Here is a 25764-nt window from a genome sequence, read left to right on the forward strand (position 1 = left end):
AACCACTGTTACTGCTCATCATTTCCAGAGAGGGTGTTAAATAGATTAAGATTGCAAATTTACCTTGTGGAAAATTCAGGGCTGTGGAGAGGAGCTGAAAGTTTTCCAAATCAGAGCAAAATCTTGTGACTTCAAAATTCAGTAATGGATTAAAATTTGCTTTCAGTTTAATTTAGAACAGTGAACATATTTCCAATAATTCATTTGGATAATGTTTATCCATCTCACTTGAGCATCTCTTATGTGAAAAAGATGTGTTAGCTGGTGTATTTAATATGAAACATGTTAAAGATACATTAATATAGAAATAAAATGAAATGAAAACATGATAAAGTCAAAACAATTTTATCTTATATCCAAAAAATGTTTTGATATTATTAAAATAAATCAAGAAAGTAAAAATGAAATGTTTTGACTTTTCCTTGTTAAAAATATTTGTCAAAATTGACATGTTCTTGCAAAACATTTGGACTTTGACAAACAGAATTCTTTTTTACAGAAGAATTGTTTTGCTGAGCTCTAATTAAAAACTGGCTAAGTCACAGATCTCAAAAATAGGTGTCAGGGTGAATTATTGCTGGGAGTCAGCTGTGTGATGAAAGGGAATAGTTCATTGGCCAGTGCTACTTAATATTCTGACCTGGGATCCTGAAATCAATGCAAACTCACTTCTGAGAGGTTTCCAGGTGCCAAGGAGGGCAGCAGAGCGAGCAGGGCCATCAGAGTGTGGTGGGGCCCTCCTTGGGACCCCTGACTCAAACATCAGCTCTTTCCAGCCAGGAAAATCCAGACACTGCCCCACAAAGAGCTCTGCCTCGCCCGGGCAGGACAGGGGGTTCAGAGAAGGAAAGCAGGGGAGAAACAAGAAAGATGCTGAGGGACACCAGTGCAGGAACCTGCTCTGACAGCAGCTTAAAACTGAGAGACTGGGAAAACACACTGAGGAAAGGATAAGCCAGTTAGAGCCCTTTGTTATTTGCCCATCAAAGTCTGAAAAGTGATGAGGGAAAATGAGGATAAAAGGTTACTGGGGGTTCTTCAGGGGCAGAGTTTAAAAAAGGAGTTTAAAGCAGACAAGTTCAGAGGAAAAAATGAAGTAACTTCTTTTACCAATGACAGCAGAAACATGGTAATTATCAGCATGATAAACTCATCATTTCAGGATGTCTTTAAATCAAAAGTTTACTGAAGGCACAAGTTACTTTGGCTCAGCCCAGGAGAAGGGGAAAATTTATCTAACCTGAGGTACAGAAAAGAATTACAGTTACAGATATTTTTTAAATATCCACTACATTTATAACCTATGGGAGTCTACACATCAATTATTTGAACATGGTGAGTAATCTGAAGATAGCCAAGATTTTTTAACTGAATCGAATTATGCCAAAATCAGGAATTTATTATCAATGCTGTCAACAGTTGTTGAAAGTGGATGATTGGATTAAAAACACTATCCTGGACATGGTTTCACAAAATTCTTTCTAACTCAAAATTTGGTATGAAATCCAATGAGGCTGAGCTTTTGACCTTGGTTTTAGGAACAGAAAAAGAGAGCAGATCTAGCATGACTGCCCTGGTGGCAGGGAGACACGCAGATGCAAGAGGGATGCCTGCTTTCCCTCCTGATCCAGAGCTTCCCTGGTCCTCCTCCACTGCCCCAGACCTCAGGATATTTTCAGCAAACAGAACATTTCTGTAGAAACATTTTGCTCTCAGCAAGCACCATTTCATCAGGAAAGAAATTAAAACTTGATCAATATAATATCAATGTTTAATTCCTGCTCGTGCTACAAAACTAATTGTGCAGAACTAGGTTTGCAATTTATGTTTCTATTATGTTCTTCTCTGCATGTAAAGTGGGAATCTGAGCTTCTTCTACCTTTATATCCTTGGGTGGAAGACTTTCTCCCTGTGTGGGTATACTTACTCACAAAGTAAGCAGCATATCAGCTCATTTGTAACAGAAATGATGCTTGTCCTTCTACTGCTCTATTTTAAAAAAAATACAGCCAACAGCTAGGAAGGCAGAGATTTTATCTGCCATCCATGACTTGAATATTATATATCCAAATAAAATATTGAATTATTTGAAGAAATGAATTTATTGTATGCCATATGTTTCTTTGCAGAACAATGTGACAGTGGGATAACATTTTGCAATTTCAGATTGTTTCCCATGGCAAGGAAATGACATTTGCCAGGCAGCTGGTTTCTTTTACTCCCTTTAATGTACACATGATGGGTACTGGTGAGAGTGGGAGACAAGGAGCCCTGCTCACTCCAGCTCACAGCAAGCCCTGTGGGAAAGGTTCAGCTGACAGCGAGGCACAAACCCGCTCCTGGAGCCAGGGCTGGCTTGTGCTTGCCACTCTCCAGTATCTCCTGCCCCTCATCTTGGCTGCTCCCTTTCAGTTCATGTCCCTGTTTTTAAACCCTCCCCTGTCTCCCATGTCAGTGCACCTTTTCATTAATCCCTTTTTCCCACTACCTGTCCCATAAATCTTTCCTTGCCCTTCTCCTCCACAGTGGTAGCTCCTCTTCCATCAGGGAGACATTCTTCTTTCTGATCCCTGCAAAGGAAGATCCTGTATTTCAATATATGAATATCCCTTGACACTATTGCTAATATTGTTGTCTGTGATATATTAAGACATTACTTGGTACCCAAGTTTTCAAGTTTTACCTGCAAAGCTTCACTGAATTCTGTGCTGTGTGAACTCAAGGCAGTGAATCCAGGGGCAGAGGCTGGATGGGCACTGCAGCTCAGAGCAGCTTCAGAGCTCTCACACTGTCACCACGGCCCAGAGCAGCAGCTGCTCACAAGCTCGAGCTGCAGCACAGCTTTCAGAGAGTAGCTTAAGTACTTAAAAGGTCAAATAAAAGTTCTGTGCGTCTCCCTCTCTCCACAGTTTTTTCTTGTTACTTCGCTGATAAAATCTGGGGAGGACATGCTGCTGTTGTTATAGTGCAACAGGACTGGCAAAGCCCCACTTTAGAAAAGTGTAGGTTGTGGCATGCATGACTAATGATTAATGATGCTCATTAAAAAATGAAGTTCTGATGAAATTCATTAATGCTTGGCTTGAGTCTTGCTAACAGTTATGCAACATTAAGAGCAAGGCAATTACAGATCTTGGCTGCAACTCATTGAGAGATAAAAGAATACCCTTTTTCCTGTTTAACTCAATGTATGACATGCTGCACTACAGAAAAGAGCTGTCTTGAAAAAGCTTCTCCAACAATGAGACACAGCCTGCAGCTCCATTGCCACCTGCGGGTAAGTGCTGGAGTCTGTCATCCTGCTTCAGTTCCCAGAGCACAGGGGGAAAGCATCCACAAAAAGGAGGATGAGAAGTAAAAGCCGTGCTTGTGCCTTGCCCTGGGGCTGTGCTGAGCCCGAGCAGCAGGCCTCAGCCAGAGCTGCCTTACACGATGGACCCTGGGCACTGTGGCTGACACCATCAGTATTATTTAGCTAAAAATACATGACTGAGACGCTGATGCTGTCTGTTTAACACCAAACCAAACTGCTTTGGTAACTTTCACATAACCTTGTGCAGTTATCTGCAAGAAATGCAGCATTGCAAGGACCTTTCCCAGCTGACATGAACAGACTTGGCTGTAGAGCATTTTACAGAAAACCCTCCCAGCCAAGGCGAGGGCCCTGGCCAAGCCCTGCTCCCTGCTGGCTGGCAAGTGTGCCATCAGGTCCAGGAGTTTCTGTGATAAAATACAATCAAGCCACTTGGACTTGCTGATTTGGGCCTACAAACGCTGGTCCCACTTTTGGGGTGAACCTGGAGACCTCACCTCTGGGTGGAAGCACTGTGTGGGATTTTCCCAATTGCCAGGAAGGGTTCTCCAGGTCCTTGCTGTGAAATGGGGCTCCCCAGCACTGTGGGCTCTGGATGATGGAGTGTTTAGGCAATTGGTGATGTATCTGTCTCCCTCAATCACTACTCTTTCTCTTGTACAGTAACGATTAGGTGCATTACCTTTCTTACTTTTGCTTGCTACTAAAGCCAAGCATGTAGTGTTATTGGATTATCATTTCACTTTTCTGTTGCCTTAAAATTCACAGTAAAATAAGACCATTCTTTCCATTGGCATCTGTGTCCTTTAAATTGCCCCCATCAAGTGGCAGAACACCTGGTCAGCCAGAAAATAGTTTCCAGCAGACATCACCTTTGGCCTCTCAGGTGAGGACTTCTACTTCAACAGTTGTATACATTGGTCCTTTCACACTCCTAAAAATCTAAAGCCAGATGAGCAAACAGCACAGCAAGAGAGCGGGGTAAGGGTAAACTGCCTATTGGTTGTAGGGAATATTAACAAGAAATGGGAAGGAAACATATATAGATATTACTGTGTCTATTAACAATGTGTTCATGTCAAATATATTAACCTGTAATCCTACATACATCCCAAATAACCCAAATCAGCTTTGTATTGTTATTAAGGTTAAATGTGCTATTTTGAATTGACTCAGGAAAACTCCTGGGAGTGCATACTTTATACAGCTGACATTTAAGTGTCCTAGGCATTGGAGCCCACTACACATGCCATTGTTTTCCCTCCTGTTTTATGTCTGTACTGTGCTCTTTATCTAAAGAATTATTAATAACTTACTCAGGACCATATTTTCTGAGTTGGCCTCATAAAACCTCTTCATTACTTCCCATGGACAACTCCATCTCAGTCTGAGCTTTCTCTGAATGTTCTGGCCAACCTGTCAATGAAGGGTTTTTGCTTAGGGAAGAAAAGGAAGATTCCAGGTTACCTTGGATTAACTCACCAACACAGATCTCCTTTCCACTGCAACCACGACAGTGAACAATGATTAGCCACAGCTTAGCTCTCCCTGTGGAGCTCTGAGGATCTGGGCAGTGGATGCCAGAGAAACGCCCATCTCTGGGCTCTGAGCAGCAGCTCAGTAGGGACAGCAACCCCAGAAAGCCAGCCACAGCCTATTTCCTATTAAACTGAAGTCATAGGAGGTTTGAAGGAATCCTAGAAGAGCATCCAGTTCCAGCTCCCTGCCATGGGCAGGGACACGTTCCACCACCCAGTTGCTCAGAGCCCCATCCAGCCTGGCCTTGAGCACACTCCAGCTGATCCTCAAGCTGTGATCCAACCCAGTGCCACCAGCACTGGGTGCAGAGCTTATTTCCAGCATCAGGGATCAGCCCATCAATGTTCCCCCAGAGGGAAAACAGCACTTGTGAGGCATAAATTAAACTCCGGTGCAGCCCTGACTTTGCACGCTTTCCTCCTTCTCCTCAGGGGCAGTGACCCCTCCTGACCATCCAATTCCTGTCTCCCACATTCCATTTCAGCAATGATCCATCCAATTCCTGTCTCCCACATTACATTTCAGCAATGACCGAGCTTGTTTAACATGCAAAACTGTTAACAATTCACTTGGTGCAAGCCAAATTCTGGTTCAAAATATGTATTTTTAGGTGCATTGTCAATCCCATGGAGAGGTATGCATTTGGGCACCTGCCACAACCCTTTGAGAACTCTTGACAATTCTGTACCAAGAGTTCTCAAACCTGGGGAAAGCAAAATCATCACAATATATACCAACAGCGCCATTAGAAACCAACTTTATTGTTGCAATTTCAAATTATTTACACAATATAAATCTCTTTGAAAGGTACATTACTTCATTTAATCAGTGGTAGAAGGCCTTAGAATAGTTTCAATCACATTTAGCTCAAAAGAAATACAATTCACTCCAATGAATAAATGATGCACCTAAACACCACAACATACAAGAGCATGGGGACTCCTTTGGGGGATGACAGTGCTGGAGATGACAAAGGCTCTTTTATAAACTGAGCTCGGTTTACTCACAGGACACGAGTGGACTTGTGTTTAAAAGAACACTGGAAAATGACACAAAATGGAATCTACTCCTCATACGCTGTGGCCCTGTGTCTGCAGGTGTTCAGAGGGTTCAGTGAAGAGGCTCAGAAGCAAGGGCTCTGACTTGAAGCCACAGCTCAAAGACTGGGTACATTCTCTGTGCTGAGACTATCCAAAGCACTTGTGTACAAAGCAGCAGCATTAACTACCACACTGTGATACAAAATGGTAAATGGAAACTTGCTACAAAATAAAAACTTTCACACACCGAAGGCTGGACACTTATTTTCTGACAACACTTAGGAATTACTACTACCAAAAATTTAGAAACACATACTTTCTCTCCAGTTCATGCTGTATTTCATCCATTTTATATGATATTTTTCATGTTTCTCTTCCAAGGTCTCTTTCATTTGCATTTTGCATGGGTCTCTATGCGGGGAAAAATCCCAAAACAACTTAATAGAAGAAAAGCACAGTTGCAATGCCAGAAAACCAGGCTGGTGCAGCACCTGAGGTTATGTCACCATTTAGCATCAAAGTTTACTTGTAGATTTCAAGTAACTTGCTTTCCTTTCCTTTTCATTTCCATCAAGTTTCCCTCTGTGTCATCTGTCAATAAACAGCAAATCAAAGACACTGGGGAAGTGCATGAACTGAATTCCACAGCACAGGGAAACTGTGATAGCAGCTTGGCATCTTCAGAAGGCTGCACAGACAGAGTGTGGGACCCTGAACCACAAATTCGCTCATCTGGCCAAGTCTGGCCATCCAAGGTCCCAGTGGTCTTCATGCCAGTCAGCTTTCTGACATTTCCCAACAGCAATAAAACCCTTCAAGAATTCCATGCAGAGCACCAGCCACACTATTAAATACACAGAAAAGCCCAAAACAATGTATTGCAAACTAATCAGCTACAAAGGTGCTTCCTTTTTTTAGAAATGATTTTTTGAACAGTTTCTTCCCTCTCTCCCCAGGTTGACTGGTTTCCTAATCACATAATCTCTGCAGATCAGACCAACTGCAAAAGTCACTTAAAAAGAAAAAAAAATTAGAAAAACAATGCCTTATCCAGTGTCTCAGCACTTCACTTGGATGGAGCACCTCCTTACAACCAGCCTGTGCAAACATTTCACACATTTTCCTTCCCACTGAAGGTCTCTAAGCCACAAAGTCTGGTTCAATCCAACACTTTCCATCTGGAATGGTGTGATTTCTCACTGTTGAGAGCCCCTTTCCTAAAGATCCTGTGTCTGGTTAACAGAACATCTACCCTCCACAAGCTCAAAGGTCTTGGTTTTTCCTATCTTTCAGAGCTATTGAAAACAATCAGTTTGCCACTCTCAGTCACAAAGAGGGAGGAAAAATCACCTGCAAGACTGCTCCACATCAGCCCTGCATTTCCCTTAAGGTCTGAAAAAATGCTTTCTGCTCCACTGCCATGATTACAACCTGCTGGGTGTGGAAGATGACAGCAGATAGTTGCCAAGTGCAGCAGTTTAGCAATCTTAACACACAACAAATAACAAAAAAACATGACAACAAGGAACACACAAGCACCTAAAACACAGACACGTGAGACATGCTCAACCTGCTCTGCTAACTAGAACAAGGACTGCCCCAAACGAGACCACAGCATCACTGTGGTTTGGAACAAAGTTTTATTTAATCAAAAAGTTACCCAATTTAAAGATTTATTTTGGTATGAGTAACAAAAGAGCATTTGGAAGCTTGTTACCTACCAAAGGCTTTTTTTAAAAGTCTGAGCTTCATTCTGAAACAAATTTTGCCCTTTATAATTTGCTCTTGTCCTTATACCATGAGAGTAAACAAGCATATTCAATACCTTGCTACAGCAAAAAATTGAGATTCCAAGTGAGTGATTTCCTTTCACTTACATTTATCAAGTCCATCTCTCCTCTTGACTAGCACTTCTTGGATTAACTCACTTCCCAGGACCTTTGTACCTCAAGTGTCACCACAGGTAAGGCTGAGAGGTTGTACAAACTGCATCAAAATCAATGTGTCAGATGGAGAGCAACATTTGCAAACCAGAATTTTCCAGCCGAGGTACTCAACACACCAGTGAGAAGAATAAACTGAGAGCTTGAAGGACACCATGGAGTTCAGAACAGACAATGAAAGGCAACAGTGATGAAACACAGGGAAAAAACCAACCTTTGTTACGTCTGTGTTTCCAAGGTTAAAGGCCTCTTTAGAAAGGGACTGCTTACACAAAAGAATTCTGATGATAAGTCATGCACTGACAAAGCAGAATGTAATTTCAGTCCAAAAGGAAATAGTGATAAGCCAAGTATGGAAAAGAAGATTTAGATTCATGTTTATGCTAAAAGAAGTAGGATTGTGGGCTCAAGGAGGAGAGGGAAGGAATCACACAGGGAAAGTATCTCAGCTGTAAGTTTTAAATACTCTAAAGGGGTACAACAGTTCTAGAGTTGAGGTACATTAATTCACAGAACTCTATGAGTGACTTGGGCATTCAGTATAAGCACTTACAAGTTAGCACCTAATCCTATCAGGAGGCTATATCCACCAAAAGCATTTGAGGGACTCCATCACAGCTGCCTCAACCAGTGTTCCCATGGGAGCACACACTTCAGGAGTGCTTCAATCCAACACCCTCACTTTAGAAGTCAACAGCATTCAAGAATGTACAGGAAATGTTTGGAAGTTAAAGAAACAATTTCAACAGCTTTCCCTATCCCACTGGTACTGCATATACCTCTGGCACATGGTTTGCCCTATTATTAGAACAGATCTTCTCTTAATCTAGGTACTGTATAAATCTCTTTATTCCCAGAATCATTTCCAAGAGCAAGATTTCAAAAAAGCTAATGGGGGAAAAAAGACACTGGGTGTCCAAGGCTATAAATGGATATCTTAACAAGAAAGTATTATGCCGCGTTATAAATCAATTTAACAAAAGAAGTCCGCACACAGAGTTAGATTTCTTCTTTACAACAAGATTTCTACAAAATAGGAGAGAATACAATGCAATACACAAGTCCATAAATGCAAGATAGAGTACAATTCACACTAATTTACAAATGGTTATTTACACTGTTGTATATACATGTACAGTCAGACCTGGTTAATGCAAATTTCACGTCCTTTTAAAAAGCAAATCAACAAGTGTCAATGAAGGTATTTAAAATGATGTGACAGGAGACTAGTGACCGTTCAGAAATCTTTAGTGCTTGAGTGACCTAGGAAATTAGGTCTGGATTAGCCAGATCTGACTGCAGAAATGAGAAGGAAAAAAAATCACTCTATTCTGCTTTACAAAAGCAACCAGGCCACTACAGTCTATTGACTTGATGCTATTTCTGCAAGAATGCCCAGATTAATGATCCTTTTTATATTTACAATATAGCTTTAACTACAGCAAGAATTATTAATTTTGGCATTCGCGCCCTTAGCTTAACAAAGGCAACAGAGTATCTTCTTGGCAAGTCACAGTCAAAACTACTACAGGATGTTTCTAGAGCTCAGTCATTTTTTTGTCCTCCTTCCAGTATCTTCATGTTGCTATTACAGAGACCAAGATAAATTAAGTGAAACAATTACATGTTTTCTAGTACCTAACTTACATTCAGAATGTCCTGTATTCACAGTTTCAAGCTACCTTACCATCTGCAATGCAAATTACTACTTCCAACTGAATGCACCTGTAGATATGCCTCAGGCAACGAGGATATCCGAGTGCTACTGGCTCAAACGGGTGTGGAACAAGGCTCAAGGCAACTGGCATTTCATGTTGGGAGATGCTTTACTCTGCATTTCCTCAGAGTGATCACAAATGGATTTAAGCTGCGCTCCTCTTGAGAGAAAGCTGACGCAGAGCAGTGCTGAAGTGAATTCCAACGTGCAAACTTAAAGCCTTGACCAGTACTGCAAAGTGAACCACTGTAACCTGTGACAGTCCTCGTGCTCCTTCAGTGGCTCAGGAAAAGCTTGGGCTATTTGCTACCTGCCTCAAAGTGCTTTCACAGGATTCACTGCACAAGGATGAGACTGAGCTGCACTCAGGAAAAGCTTTGGTTCTGCGGAAGCAAACTTCCACTCCTGCACTTATTGCTACTTGAGCTATACAAACAAAATACTACTGACAAAAATTACAGTAACTCCAAACCTAAGTAGTACTGGTACCTGAAAAGGGAATGTGTTTTGTCAGCCATTGGGAAACTTCGGATCTCTCAGCTGTTGGATTTCCCAAGACCAAATGAACTTCACAGCCTTCTTTCAAAATATTTCAGAAATACAAAGCAACACTGTCAGAAATAAAGCCGCTGCTTGGAAGAAAATAGTAACAAAGAGCTCAAAAATCTTCAGCAAACTTCATTCCAAGGACATCTTGCTGAACTTAAAGGAAATACAAGACAGCGGGGTATTATTCATCAAATGTCAATAATGTCCATAGGGAGATAGTACAGAAGATTAAGGACTTCAGTGCCTTCATGAGCTCTAGCAACATCCTTGATAACTGCTACAAAGTAAATTATAAATGTCTACTTAAGCTATTTGTTTCAAATCAAAACAGAGTTTGTCCAGTATAGTAGCCTCCAGCTAAAGAAAATGGTCACCTCATTTCAAGTTACAAAAAAATCCCAGCTCTCCCATTTGTATAAAGATTTTTAAGGTTTTGACTGAATAAAAATAAAATGAAAACATTCATAGATTAATATAAACAAGAGGAAAAACAAATCCTAAACGGTGCTTTTGTAAAACAAGAGAATACCATAGGAAATGGTCTTTCTTGGTGAAGATTTTTCATTCACATGAGTTTTCTTTGTCCTGAATCACTCCAAGCTTTTGTAAAGCACATGTGTTTGTACACGTGTACATGCTATACACACATACACACACTGCCAGGTGCCATAAAGCAATTCTGAATAAATATCTTTGCTGGAGTCTGTACAACAGACTCCCCAGCTAAGTTTGTGTTTGCACGTGCTCGTGCACATGCACAGACTTTGTACACGTGGGCACTTATGTGACCAAAGTGCAAAGTTTTTCAGAGTATCATCAGTCGAGCTCATGCCTGCCCCAAACCGCATTGCTGGGCTTGAGCTTTCTGCTGTGGGTTCCTTCCCATCTCCTGCCCCCAACCCCGCCCTCCCTTCACAGTTAAAGCCTCTTTTCCACACAAACTTATGCATTGTTCCAGTAGGTAAACATTTTGTTTTCAGTTAACATTTTGTAATCCAGACCATTCTTGGTATAACAGCTTTAAGAAATGAAGTGTGAGATGATCAAAGCCTCACTGCCAAAGTCATACACTTTTCCACACTCTCCTTCAAACTGGAGGCTTTGAAAAGCAATCTGCTGACAGAAAAAAAATAAAAAAAAAAAAGAACCACCAGACATACCAGAATTTGCACAACTACAGGACCAGGCATTTAAGACTGAAGAGTCCAAGGTTAGAAGAGGACAAAGCAGAAAGTTGTCTTCGATACAGGAGCTGTGAACCTGTGTCTTGCACCCCAGTGCCACAGGACCTCTGCTCTCCTATCTCAGGTCCAACAGTCCATTCTGCCACTGGAGCACAACAGATACAGACACCAGAACGGTGCTCAAATCCACATCAAGATGCAAAATGGAACAGAGATTTGGAATAGTGGTCTTTTGATTCTAAGAGTACAGGTAATAAACAAGCAGCTTTCCCAGGGAAGTTGGGAATGGCAGGCTGCAGTTGGTACAATATCCTCAGAAAATCTTGTGGTCACAGAACTTGAACATTTCTACAGCCCAATCCAGATGCAAAAAAATCAAAATGTTATTTATAATTTCAACAAGCTGCTTGATTCTTGTGCAAAAGAAAAGTACCATTGTATGGAAAGCTACCTTTAAAAAAAGGGGTGGGGTGGGAATAAAGATCATCCTAACCCTTCTCCCAAGCTATACCACACTAGAGATCTCACAAGTCTACTGTCACTCCTTTTGCTCATAGGCCTCTAAAAGAACAATTGTCTCTGACATGTCTTCTTCAGCATAAGTGAATGCAACTTCAATAAAATAAGTTGTTAAACGAATCCTTTGGAACAACTTCACTGTCTGCACCCAACTTCAACAGAAACTGATGAAAGCAGCAACGGAATCATGTTAAACGTATAATAAATAATTCACATACAACATATGTTAAATTACAAAGAAGGATTAAATTGCCATTTCTACAACTTTTTATAGATTTAGCAAGTTTCTAATCCGTTTTATATCAACAGCAGTACGTATGTTCTTCATAATAAATTTAACATTGAAGGACTGTCTAGAGGCATTATTTATAAAGCAAGAACCACCAAGTGAGCATTACAGCACTTCAACAAATGTTTAGCTTTTTTCCAGTATCTGTTCTCAGAAAAGTTTCAGGGGTTGTCCATCCACTTGGTAAGAGTCCTCCTCTTCATTACTCAGGAAGAGTTAACGTCATGACCTCCAGTTTCATTTTGAAATACTGGTTAAACCGAACAATTGCATACCTGGTCAGAGGGAGAGAGACACTCCAGGTTAGGAACAGCTAACTCTTCACGTGACAACAGCCACGCTAAGTAGGACTAGTCACTGACCCCAGCACCCTGTTTCCAAAACTGACTCTTAGCAGCTGCCAAAGGAAGAAATTAGGAACAGAACAATGACACTACAGAACTTCTTCTGTACCACCCCCAGTCCCAGCTTGCAAACGAGATGCTGCTCCAGGATTATCGGGGCAGTGGTTCAGTGTTTAACTGTTCTTGATGGACTGCCCAACAAGTGCAGCGCCAGAGGAATTTGATCCTGGGGGTTAAAACAGAAGTGCCCGAGCTGCCAAGTTTTAGGGGTTATCGTCACTGGTGCTTTCCCTCCCTCTCGCGGTGACTGCCAGGTACTGCGGCTGAGACAACCAACGCTCACTCACAAAAACGGCATTACACAGCCCAGAAAAACGGCCTGCTGCAAAAAATCCTCAAGTGGGACCTTCTGCCAGCAAAATGATTAATTTTATCACTTTTCTGGTCCCCAATGGAGAAATTAATTCCTCTGCTTGTTGCCATGAAAAACCATTTATAAAAGGCCAAAGATGCAGGTATCTTCCTGAAACAGAACATTCATTGGTGGTACAAAGACTCTTTAAAACAAGAACAGCAACTTCCAGTTTCAACACTCCATGCAGCAGGTAATCAAGCCCTTTTGTACTGTATCTTTGACTCTCACTGTTGGACATGCAGGTGTTGTATGTGACAGACAGCACACCTCACTGACCAACTTGCCTTTTATGCTTTTGTCTCCCCAGCAAAAAACACCTGATTCCCAAAAACATTGTGTTCCTTGCCTTGTAAACCATGTGTTTTAACACAGGGGCACAAAATTTAGAGAACTTTCCACAACAAAAAACACTGACAGACAGCTTTTACTGCCTTGTTTTCCCTTAAAAATGAAAGGTTCTATTGTATGATCAGAGAGGCCAGGTGTGTTGCTCAGATCACAGTTTCTGATAGCTGGGGTGTTGGACTAAATGGCACCACAAGCCCCTTCCACCCTCTAGCATTCCATGATTGTACACAGCAAGCACTTACCCTAGAAAATCAAAATCAATGGTGGAATATTTGGCTTGAATCAGAGCCCACAATCCCCAAAAGAAGTGCGAAGCCTGAAAGAAAAAAAAATTAGCAGAAAAAAATTAACCTTATCTTAAATCTAACACGAAAACATATTCTCACAGAGACAAAACTTCATCTGTAAGACAACACTCAAACCACAAGCTTTCTGTAAAGTCATTTGATCCCTCTACCAAAGAGATTTACAAGCAGTATTACAGAATAAATTACTCACAAGCAGACAAGGAAATCCATTGGAGTCTAACTCCCTCCCCATGTTGAAAGCAGCAACTGATTGCTGCTTTTCAAGAGAAACAATGTTCCATTCACAAACTGTCACCTATTAAGTAGATTGTTGTATGACTATATACACCATGCTAAAAAAATGCACAGAAATGTAACCACCACCTCTACTGCTGTAAATTTCTATTATTCCACATGTATTGAACTCCAGAGCAAACAGGAAATTCCTTTTGAATTTTCAATTACACCCTTAGACTGTATAATTACACTCACTTTTCCAGCCACTGTTGGCTTGGACAAAGAGAGATGTAATGCTTTAAGAAAAGCTCTAATTCATCAGCATCTACACAAATTTGTCATCTGTTCCAGACTTACTTCCATTAGGGGTATAGAGGAGGAGGCTGGAGGCCTCTGTTCATGTTCAGATTGGAAGTATGGATCGTATTAATGGTGTGATGTTAATACACTTCAGCATGAACATGTGATGGCCAGAAGCTGCACAGTGTCCCTGTGGAAGACACTTCTGGACAGACTGTGAACTTCAGTAAATGACTGCTCACATGAACTACCTAAATGGCTTCCTGAAGCTTGCATGGAACACTTGACCAGGAACTGAGCAGACATCCATGGACTCGCCTGACAACACCTCAGAACAGCAACTGATGTGTGCCCACGAGAATCCTGTGCCTCTGGTTCACATAACCTGGCCAGACAGCTGCAGTTCACCGCTTCGCACCAACATCCATGAACTTCATGTCAAGTTTTCCCTACCAAAGCTCCCCACATGAACTGACACACGAGTCACGGGGTGTTTGTGCACCACAGGTACTCTACAGGCAAGTCCTGACCTGTTATCTGAACACAGCTCCATCCTCCTAAACACTGCTATGGCCATTGTTTGAACCTGACACAAGAGTGCTATTCATTTTCAAACAGACCACCAGCCTGCAAAACTGCAGCTCTAAGGATCCTACATGAATGGGCCAGCTGAATTTGACAGTAGCAACTAACATTTTAAAAGAACAGCAGCACACAAACCGTTGGTTTTAAAGCTTGTTTAATAATCAGCCTCCTGTTAACTCCACTTCCTCACTGCAGCCAGTAGCTTTTGCCAGAAAGCTCAGGGTATTACAGTAACAGACGTGTGCCTGAATTAGTAGGAAAGAGGACTAAAATAAGGCCAATGTGGCTACTTTAGCCTTATTCCTCCTACAAATAGCTGGGAATGTTATTCTTCAGAAGAAGAAAAATACAAGCACTTTTGCTGTAACATTTCCTGTCACATCACCTAGACAAAAGATCAGCAAGAGACTCTAGAGAGTGACCTATTTATCTGCAAAAGAAAAAATAAAATCCATATATTCTAGTTTAACAGAATCTTATTTTTAAAAAGGCTTTTAAAGCTTCTAAGTCTTCATGAAGCACTACCTTGTTTTCTGTTTTCCCACCACTACAAGCAAAAACTCAATAAAGACCCACCCTAAGCTGTGGCAAACTTAAACTTGCCAGGCCAATAAACAGCCAACAGAAATCCTCACTCAAAGCTCATCTCCTCGTTTTCTGAATGTGCAGTGCCTCCTTCACTAGGAATATTCTACAGAGAATATTTAATATGCAACACAGAAGCAAGTTTCCATAAAACAGCAAAGTTTTATTTCTCATGGAAGTTTTCTATACATGCCACTACACTCAAATTCAGGAAAACAGCAACCACATTTGTTCACAGAGTATCAGGTTTCTCTGCATCATTTCAAATATTCTAATCAAGTGTTTGTTACTTACCAGTGCAAACTGATTGACTTGGACATACAGAACTTCAACTTCTTTTTCACTGACTTCTGTACCAAATCCTTTATACTCTTTGTAGGCCTCAAGGTAAGATCTCAGCCATTGCTCCTGTAATTTTCTGTTGGGATAAAGGCTGTAGTCTACCTCATTTACTCCTAGGAAAAAGACAAGAACACTATCAGAACCTCATGTTGCATAAAAAGACCATGAGAAACCCTTTAGTACTACCATTAGCAGTCCACTACTGTGCCCCTTCCCACCCCAACACAGGCACACACTGATGTGAACAAATAACCACATTTTTACTTTGACCTCACCTTAAATTACATGCTGCCAAGAATTTCCCACACACAAATCACAGTGTTCCACATTACAAATTTGTGTTTTCAGCCAGATACAGTCTGCTTGTACATTGGGATTCAACACCTTGGGTTTTGAGAAAAAGCATCTGCTTTATGAAACAAAACCCCTCACAAATAGACCAAATATTACATATTTTGTAGGAAAAGAGACTTGTATGCCACAATATCCCAAGCCAAATCCAGATGCATACCCAGTTATCACTGAGCCCATGTTTGAAGAAAACTTCTGTGAGTCTCCTCTCTCCCCCACAGGGCACTGATAGAACTGGGAGCCCATAACTAATTTTTATCCTATTTTTCTTCCTATACCAGAGGTGCTTAGTCACAGACTATAGGAGTCAGCTAGGAGCCCCAAACCTGGATCACAGTTCACTTCCATTATCACTCCCAGTGAATTTGGGAATTCTCATTAATTTAACTTGCTTTCCAAATGTTTAAATTACCAACTATACAACTCAAATTACCAAGCACATGCTCTGATTTTTTTTTTCAAGTTATGTAAACTTAACATGGTTTGTGAAGTAACTGGTAGATTGAGGCTCCTCATTTCACCACAGTGGCTTTCCATCTGCTCTAATTATTAAGTAGGTTTTCCCTGCTGGCCCATGCTCTGAAATAGTACAGCACACACTTGAGGTCATTTCTCTCTTACGGAGTAAGAGGAATGGGCATTTGCTGTAAAAAATGTGAACTAGTCAATAAATTAATCTAAAACCACCATATTCCCAAAATCCCACCTTTTCCCTAAGACACAGTCTTAGCCTTTACTTCTCCTTTTAGGACAGGCCAAGTACTTAGTGCACACATTGAAACCACCAAAAAACACAGAATCCTGCCTTTTTTCACTGTGGAATCCCACAGAATATTGTCAACACATGCACCTCTAGTGTGACATGCACAGTACTGCACCACAGTGGGCTGTCTCTGCTGTCACCTCACAGAAGCACAGGCTGGAAGCTGTGTGTTCTCAACTTATCTAACTATCAGAACTCAGGACATGCTGTTTCCAGCTCTGGGTTAGAAGAACTGCAAAGGAAGGGCACAACTGGTCTGCAAAATGAGACACCAACACATCCTGAGCTGACAGCTGTGTGTAACCAGACACACAAACAAAAACAAGAATCAGTTTGCTGGGGTTTTTAGATAGATCAGTCAACTCTTACCTCAGAAACCCAGTTCTTACCTGCAAATTCGTTGAAGTGATTTCCAATGTCATAAGCCAGGTAGTTGTACCCAGAGTACTCATAGTCTATGAACTGCACATCACCTGTGTGAGAGACAACAGCAGCAACATTAGAGTCCAGATCAAATCAAGTACCAGCCCTGGTCCTTTGGTGTCCTTTGAAGATTTTTGGGGAAAACAATTACAGACCTACTTATACCCAGTTGTGTGTGCTCAGACACTTCAGGGTTAAGCTGTGACTTCTACAATATGAGATATTTAAGGGTAAGTATTCACTCAGCAAAGTTCTTAAATTTAGAGTTTACAATTCTCTCTGCTTCAAGTCTGAGCAGGAGAATTCCAATTTTAACTTCTACCACATGAGGGCCTCCCTCACTCTCAAAACGAGAAGTACAGCAGCACGTTCTTTCGTTAAACTTGATGTAAAAATAGCAGATCAATTTCTCCCTGACTTAAAAAATAACAGTCCTGTTTATTTATCACACAAAGAGGAGCCACAGTGGACTAACACATTGCAACATGCTGATACTTGCTTTGTGAGAGTGGTAGAGGAAACGGAAGATTATTCCTAACTGTTGCTTTTTTTAAGCTGGATTCCACTAGCCTCAAGTAACCCTCAGACTAAGGTCCCCAGAGTTACCAAACTATGTAGCATTGTGTAAGCAAGGTATTGCTGATAAAGCAGCAAAACACAGACCCAAATGTTTCCTAATTATGTTCACCTGCACTGAAGCTGGGGAAAATGCACTGAAGCTGCTCATGAGTGTCTACAGCACACAGAACAGTCAAAATGTAAATGAGGTTGATCAGGTAAAACTAGAGCTCTTGTATTTTAAGGGAAACCAGCAAAATTACTAAAAAAACAAAATGAAGCAATGGGCTAACATAAGATCTGTTTGCACTAGAACATTAAAATTAAAACCTTACATTTCTCACTGTTGTATTGAAATAAGTAATTTTCACCATGGGGTGCTTCTCCCTCTCTATAATCTTTTTTTATCACTACCTACATTATTTAATTAACAAAAACATTCTATTATAATGACAACTCTTAACATTACTTAAAACTCTAGGCTAAAAAGAAAATCAAGAACAATGTTAATATTAAGAACATTATGTATGTGTTTCCTAGACTAAGGATTTTAAGTGCCTCCTACACTACCTCCTTAAGATTTAGGAATATCGTACATCTCAGGTAAAATAGTTTCACCAATGGCCTGACCAAGTTAGCACAGAAGTTTGTTAGAAGAGTTCTTTGCTATGCAGTTCATCTTTGACATTCTTGAACTCCTAACACAATTATGTTTGCCAGATGGACAAGTCTTTTTGTCTAAGCACTTAAAATGGAAATTAAACTGTACAACACAAATACAATCACTTAGCCACAAATCCTCCAAGTGTGAGTTCACCCTTACTTCCACTGAAAGAAAGGCTTGCTTACCAAGGTTATGATGATACATCTTTTAGGTTCTAACAAACCAACACCCCTGCAAAGTGGCAAGCTCCTTCCAGGAAACTCTGCTGGCAGTGGAAAAAATTGAAGTTCTCTAGAGCTTTGAAGCAGCAAATCCTACAGCAGCTGCAGGCAGGATCTTACTGTCACTGATGAACTTGTGCTCTGCCTGACTGGCAGATTCCCAGCCCTGCTCTTCCCACTGCTGCTCCAGGGCTGCTTCTCACAACAGACACCTCTAAAGCCACCAGCCAGTTAAAACCCCAGCCCTGACTAATGTTCTGCTACACAAGTGATCTCCTCTCCCTTTTCTGCCTTCCAAACATTTAATATCACTGGTATTGAGAGGTTTGTTTTCTTCCTTCCTCACCTAAAATCCAAACACAGCAGGTCAAAGGCTGCTAGTAAAATATGGACATAAATACCTTAAATTTTCATGCACAGATCTCACCTAGAACATCCCTATGTGTCATCATGAATTTTTAATTGCATTTAAACAACTTACTACCAGATATAAAGAATATTACATAGAAGCAGAAATTCAAGCTAACAGTTATGGGTGGGGCTGTTACTAGGCACTGTCCTCACAAAGCAGGAGCAAGGACTCACCCAGCCCTTGGGTAGCAGACACAGAAAACGTGGCAAACTCCCATTTTACAAGACAAAAGTCCAAAGCAAAAAAGCTTTCCACTTACACTGATCCATTTCAGACTCATACTACTGTGCAACTCAACCTTTTAAATTAATTTTTGCACAATGCTCAAAAGAAACATGCAAGTTCTTTCTGTGGAACTGAAAGCGAAAACTTTGACATTTTCTGCTTCAAAAATGTGCAACATAGACATACTTATACATATAAGTACACACAGACACACTCATCTACCCTCCTTTGGAAAAAGCAGAAGGAAGTCTGCAGGCATTGTTTAAATGATCAGTGTATTTTAAGATTTGCTGCAGTTCATACAAGAAAGCCACTTCTAAAAGCTATGCCTTACATTACTGGCTTAGCAGGTAGCTGTTGTTTCAAGGTTTCTAAAAGGGATCCACAAATTGGGCATCCCATCAATACCCCTGAGAGCAAGAGACACTGGTCTAAGTGTATTTGTGCTTTATTGAAATGAGAAAATCTGCAAACAAGCTCTCTGGAGAAGCTACTGCTACTGACAGAAATAGGCACGTCAAGAGTGTGGAATATTTCAAGCTGAAACACATGACTTTTCCCAGGCATTTCCTAGGGCAGACAACATGCAACGTACCCCACAAAAAACACAGGATCATACAAAATGGAATTCACTGTATTCCATATCCCAGAAATGCACTTTTACATAGATCAAGTAGCAATCAACCAAGCATCTGCTGGATCTCCTCAGGGATCTGACAGGTAGGAGGATGAGGACCCTCTCTTCCTAGCTGCTTTTCCTTTTCAATGGTTTCACAGGGAAAGCACTTCTCCTGCCCAAGTCTTGGCTGCAGCTACCAGAGCTGAAGGATGTATCCTGAGTTCTGTCCCATCCTGCTCACTGAGCCCCTGGAAAACAGCTTCAAAGACAAGGATCTGTGCTAGGAACATGCTTGAAAATTCACAAACAGCTCACCCACCCACAGGATAATTTTAGCTATAAATACCCAAAAGAGCTCTGCAAAACAAAACAGGTTTTCAGATCAAAACCAGAAGCCTTAAAAATACCTCCCTCTTCAGAAGCACTGAGCACCCACAGACTCCTACCAAAGATCATAGAAAACATCAGGCAGGCAGAGGGAATAAACAGAACAAAACTATCCATCTACCTACACACAACTCCCTGCTGCTCATTTTCATACATGCAAAAAGAGCACACACAGAAACAGAAAAGTACTCTGATGCAGCATCTTGTTGAATAGCAAGTATTTGAATATTCTTAAAATATCAGGTATTTTTGGAAATTTCCAGGTCATGCTGGAAGAAAAAAAAAAGAAAATCATATAAATTTAGGAGCATCAGAACACAAGGTCTATAAATAAGCAGCACCAAGCTTCAAGCATATTTTGAATAGTCAAAACTGCAATAAAAAGAAATGTGAAGTGCTGAACTATATCCTTCAAAGGGTAGATGACAGTGATAATTATAAGTTATGTAAAGTACCACTTGCAGATTTCCATATCCTGAGTGACTGAGAATGGACATTAGCAGAACAGCAAGAGGCAGAGTTCTCTCAGCCACAGCAGGAGCAAATTCAAATCAGATGAGTGAGACTCCATTAAATGAAGTTGACACTCAACATGCTCTTCCAGGCTCATAAATAAGGACAGGAGACTGATTTTCTTAGAAGCAGTATGTGGCATAACTAGGATTTTTCTTTCAAGTCTGAAAACTTTATGTGAATTTAATGCAGAGGACAAGTCTAAGGCAAAGCTCATGAACAAGCTATAATTATTCATACTGCATTGGACACAAGTCCTAGTATGTCCTGATAGTCTGTAACTTAAACACATCCCCACACATCTCCCCAACTAGTAAATGTGCAAATTAAGCATTCAGAAACAAAATTATAAATACAGTATTACTAAAACAAATAAATTAGGTTTTCTTTGTGACAGCTTCTGAAAAGCCAGACAACACTACCAATTTTGCACAAATTTTAGTGAGGAATAAAGAAAAAATACAGTAGTTAATCTGGAAAATCAACTTCCTCTTGTTTTCAGTTTAGGGTCACCAAGGTCTTTTGGACACACAGCTTTTCTAGATGGAAGAGTGTGTTTGTAGTCAGAGTACTGCACTTACCAAAGCTGTTAACTACCTTCAGACAATTTGATGCCATTCCTAGTGAAGCTCATCTTTTAAAAGATTACATTTTGCGCTCTTGCAAAATTTTTTTTATACCAAGAAAAGCTTTTGCTCCGCTGAACACAATTCCAGTCATACATGATACTTTACAGTTAAAGCTGAGCTTCCTGCTGATGCTCTGTAAAAAGTGTGCTATAAAAAACAGCTTCCAAATGACAACCATCCTTTCCACAGATGGCATTGAGGTTTGGTTACCATGAAAATGGTCCCTGCTGTACCCAGATTGCACAAATTTTACACCACAGTACATGTACAGTGTTCAAACATAAGTTTAATAATATATTTATTACTTCACATTTCCAAGTGTTTTCCCCAGCTGTTCACAGCTTGCTTGAAGCCTAAGCACTTTACAAACCTCCCTCTCCCCACCCAGTCCCCAAGCTCTAAACACGCACACACTTGTTACTGGAGGATTGCTCACAAGGGATGCACTGCTGGCATTGTTTTTTCCCCCATCCTGCTTACAAAAAGAAAAGCACACAGCATTTGTTTTTTCAGTTAGGAGCTTCAAGCTTATCGACAAGAACAGGGAAGCTTTTAAAGGAATTCCTCAAATTTTTCTTTTTGTTGCATGGTTCCGCTACGAAAAGTGACTAAAAAAATAACTTTTATCTCAGTGGGTCTGCTCTGGAATGCTAAAACAACCCAAGGTAATTTCAGCACTAAAAAAATCCACATGGTAAAAAGATTTAGTGTTGGTACTGCAGTATCACAACTCCAAGTGTGTAAGACCACAGGTCTGGTCTTAAGCACACCTGTCATGCTTTCGAAAGCCCCTTTCTCTTTTTAAGCAGAACTATAGTCCATCATTGAAACTCAGTAAAACCTCTCAAGCTTGGTACTGAACTCACAGAATGTGAAGTTTTTGTTAATAGCATTGTTAGGCTGCACGTACACATACAGGCATACATAACTTAAAGCAATTCCCTCCAAAGGTGGCATTACTCACAGGGAAACTTGTATACAAATCACCAGAAGAGTTTATTTCCTCAGCTCACATGGTGATGCAGAATTCACACATGCTGCAGAAATGTGTTAGCACACACAGCCAGTTCTTCATGCTGGAACCAGCACCAGCTTAGTTTTGTTCTTCTTTTTCTTTAGGAGTTAAGGCACATAACTTACATACCAACAATCTTACTCAACTGGCACAAAAATATGCAGCTACTAGAAGGAATGCGTCATCCTTATTTCAAGAGAAAGCCTTGTAATCTGATTAGTCACATTCAGCTGAGCTCAGGTATTTGAAAAGGGAGGAAAATTGTGTATTTTTACTGCCCAGTGGCCATTTTAGTGTCAAAGTTTGCGTTGTTTGTTTTAATTCCTGATTGATTCACTTAGTAACCGAGCCCCAAACCACTAAAATCAATAAACTGTGGGTTTATATGGAAGCTTTAACAGATCTTAATAACATTAACTGTGAGGTAAATGTATAATAACAGAAACAAAACTGTAATTCGTTTTTGCCAAGACGTGTGCTGCCTACAACTGTTTAAACAAAACATGTATTTACAAAAGAAATCTTTAAAGATGTCTGATCATACAGGAAACAAATTGAGCTACTGAATGTAGTATTTAATATCAATAAGATTCCTCATTATGAAAGTGTATTCCCCACAATCACATACCAAGACAAAATGTTACAGGAGACAATTTTCATATTATTTTCTATACTTGCATGATTTTCTTTTCTTCCTAAAAGCTTTATACAGCCAGAATAGAATTAGCATTCAGCTACATACTTTGAAGCCCAGGCATACAGGCAAGCTGGGGATTAACAAATTCATGAGGCCATTAAAGAAAAGCAAGGAACACTGATTTTCTTCCTCTGTACAGTAGCACACTGATGAGAATGAGCTAATTAAGTACAGGTATCACTACCATGGCACTGGGTCTCAAAAGCTCAAACTGAGTTCACCCCAACAAGTGAGTAAAACACCCCCACTGATGCAGCACAGCAATTACAGCACAGCCAAAGCCCCTCACTACTCACACCTACCTCTTTTCTTGTTGTAAATAATATTCTTACACAACAGGTCGTTGTGGCAGAGCACCACTGGCGATCCTAAATTTGACAGCCTCTCCTTCATCCAGGCCATCTCTTCCTGAAGAACTTGGGGACTCGGAATGTCCCTTAAGAACCTTTCCAGGTAGAAGGAAACAGAGTTAACTTTTAGTGCTCTGTGTTCCATAGCAAGCATTTGTGATGAATTCTCTCTACATTCTTCCTGCAAATAGTACAACAGACCTTCTCCCAAATCAGGGTATCCTTTCCCAAGGCACAAAGCAGTCAAATTATGACAAGCCTTTTTCTCTGTCCTCCCCAGAAAACAATTTTCTGAAGATCATCTGTGCTGTAAACACAACAGCAGGCCAAGAACCAGGAGCAGAACATGAACACACTCCCACACATTTTAAAGGTGCAAAGCTTCAAATAATTACCATGTGAATTTCATTGGAGTAAGTACAGGAATGTGAACAAAAACTGAATGAAATTCACTTTTTGTTCACATTCCAGTACTTCCTCCAAGAAGAATACACAACAGTATAGGTAACTATGTATCTATACTGAGGAAATTAACACTAAGTTTTAGTCTAGTCACAGAACACATTTCAATGGCCATTTTGTCCTCTACATTTTAAGTTACCTATTTATGTTTTCTCAGTCTTATAAGAATTTGACATTGTAAAGTAAAAACCACTTTGCTAGAGCATTCTTTAATTACAATGCAGCAAGAAGGGCCTCCACGATTTCAAAGTCACATGAAGAATATTTTTAAGCTGTCTCAGAAGGAGTCTGCCTTCTGAGCAAGATACCAAGTCTGATGATACTGTACAAACACAAATTCCAGCAGAAGGAATGTGAAGTTTGAAAAGAACATGAGGAAATACCCACCTTTTATTTACTTCCTCATCTGCAAATTCTGTGGGTATGAGAGAGAAGTATTTCCCCATTTTCAGCCACAAATTAGATTTAGGGATCCATCCATTGTGTGCATGAATAGTATGGATTTTAGCAAGCTGTCTAGCAATGAGTCTAAAAAAATGAAAATTAAATTAGTGTTATATTTAACTGAAAAAAAATCTAGAAAATACGGCTCAGGAATTGAAAGAAGGTTTAAACAAGAGTAGCACAGCCACAGGGTAGCACATTTCAAGACTCAAAAGTTCATTAGGATCACAACCTGTGTGAAGGGAAGGGGGAAGGACTGGAGTTCAGTTACAGCACACAAACTTCACCTGCATTGACAGCCTACTCTTGCTTGTTTTTCCCAGTATTGATTTAAGTTAGCTGCTATTTTTAGGCAAATACATTTCAGTGCACACATGAAAAGCTAAAATCTTACAACATCAGCACTTTCTGCTCACTGCTAACAATTTAAAAATCATTCCTCAGTGGAACTTTCTGGTACCTATTCACAAAAGGAATGTCTTGGAAACAGCTGGAAGTACTTTAACCAAGTCCAGCCCCCTACAACCCCACCACAGGCGATGACCTCCGTAACGGTGACGTGCAAGTGTTAAACACAACAACCAGCCCTCCAAGGAGCACAGTGCTCTGTGGGGGCACCAGGGATCACCGCTCAGCACTGAAACAGCACAACTAAGGCAGCGTGAACACCAGCCCAGAGCAGGTACAGAAACACGCATTTTCTGCTCAAACTCAACTCTAAGCCCCTCAGGGCAGGCAGAACTTCATAAACGCACAGTGAAGGGAGATTTTAAAGAGTTTAAAAGCCTACCTGAAAATGTCAGGACTGCAGACGTGCTCTGGATCCAGGGCCTCTCCCTGCATGAACTCGTAGCACAGGCCGTTGTTGAAGGTGCAGTAGAGCTGCGGGGCACAGCCGTGGGCCTGCAGCACTCGGAAGCTCTTCACCTCCTCGTCGCGGTCCACCAGCAGCTCCGTCTTGTTGCCGTAGATGCGAACCAGCACCACGTCGTCCCGCGTGTCACCCACGTAGCAGCCAACCAACTTGTTGGTGATGCCGTCGGTGAACAGCTGCAAAGAGAAACAACGCTCCAAGCAACACGACCCTGCGTCCCCAACAAGCAGGAAGGGAATGCCGTCATCCCTGAGTCCCAAAACACCAGCGTTTACTGACTGAGCGCTAGGAAATAAAATCTTAAAGACACAGGAATGCCATGAAGAAGTACTTGAATAGAAATGTGGTGGGCTCTCTGTATTTACAGTCAACTCCTCTTCCACTCTGTGCCCTCGAAACCCTAATTCTTAAGTCAACCCTCCCACAAAACATCCTCACAGTAAAACAAGAAGCAGCAAAAAGCAGCTTCAAGTTGGATAACAAACATTTTTTAATTCTTAATAGCAATGAGGTCAGAAAGTCAGCTGAAGAAAAGAAACCTATTTATCAGGATCAGAATACTAAGTGTTCAGCGATGACAGTTCAATTTCCTTATTTACTCATGTCCAGTCATGCACCCTC

General features: G+C 40.8%; 1 protein-coding gene across 1 annotated transcript in view; it reads right to left on the bottom strand.

Moving 5' to 3' along the window:
• Positions 1-5593: 5593 nt before the first annotated feature.
• Positions 5594-25764, bottom strand: part of ETNK1 (ethanolamine kinase 1) — a 29568-nt gene continuing 9397 nt past the window's right edge. The window contains exons 3-9 of the mRNA XM_041398514.1: positions 25060-25319; positions 24213-24353; positions 23316-23458; positions 17040-17123; positions 15489-15649; positions 13443-13516; positions 5594-12368 (exon numbers count right to left, since the gene is read on the bottom strand). Of these exons, the coding sequence (XP_041254448.1) occupies positions 12296-12368; positions 13443-13516; positions 15489-15649; positions 17040-17123; positions 23316-23458; positions 24213-24353; positions 25060-25319 (936 nt within the window). The 3' untranslated portion in view covers positions 5594-12295. The remainder of the gene's footprint in view (positions 12369-13442; positions 13517-15488; positions 15650-17039; positions 17124-23315; positions 23459-24212; positions 24354-25059; positions 25320-25764) is intronic.

This window comes from Onychostruthus taczanowskii, unplaced genomic scaffold (genome assembly GCF_017590055.1).
Source record: "Onychostruthus taczanowskii isolate IOZ18803 unplaced genomic scaffold, ASM1759005v1 scaffold15, whole genome shotgun sequence".
Classification (NCBI taxonomy): domain Eukaryota; kingdom Metazoa; phylum Chordata; class Aves; order Passeriformes; family Passeridae; genus Onychostruthus; species Onychostruthus taczanowskii.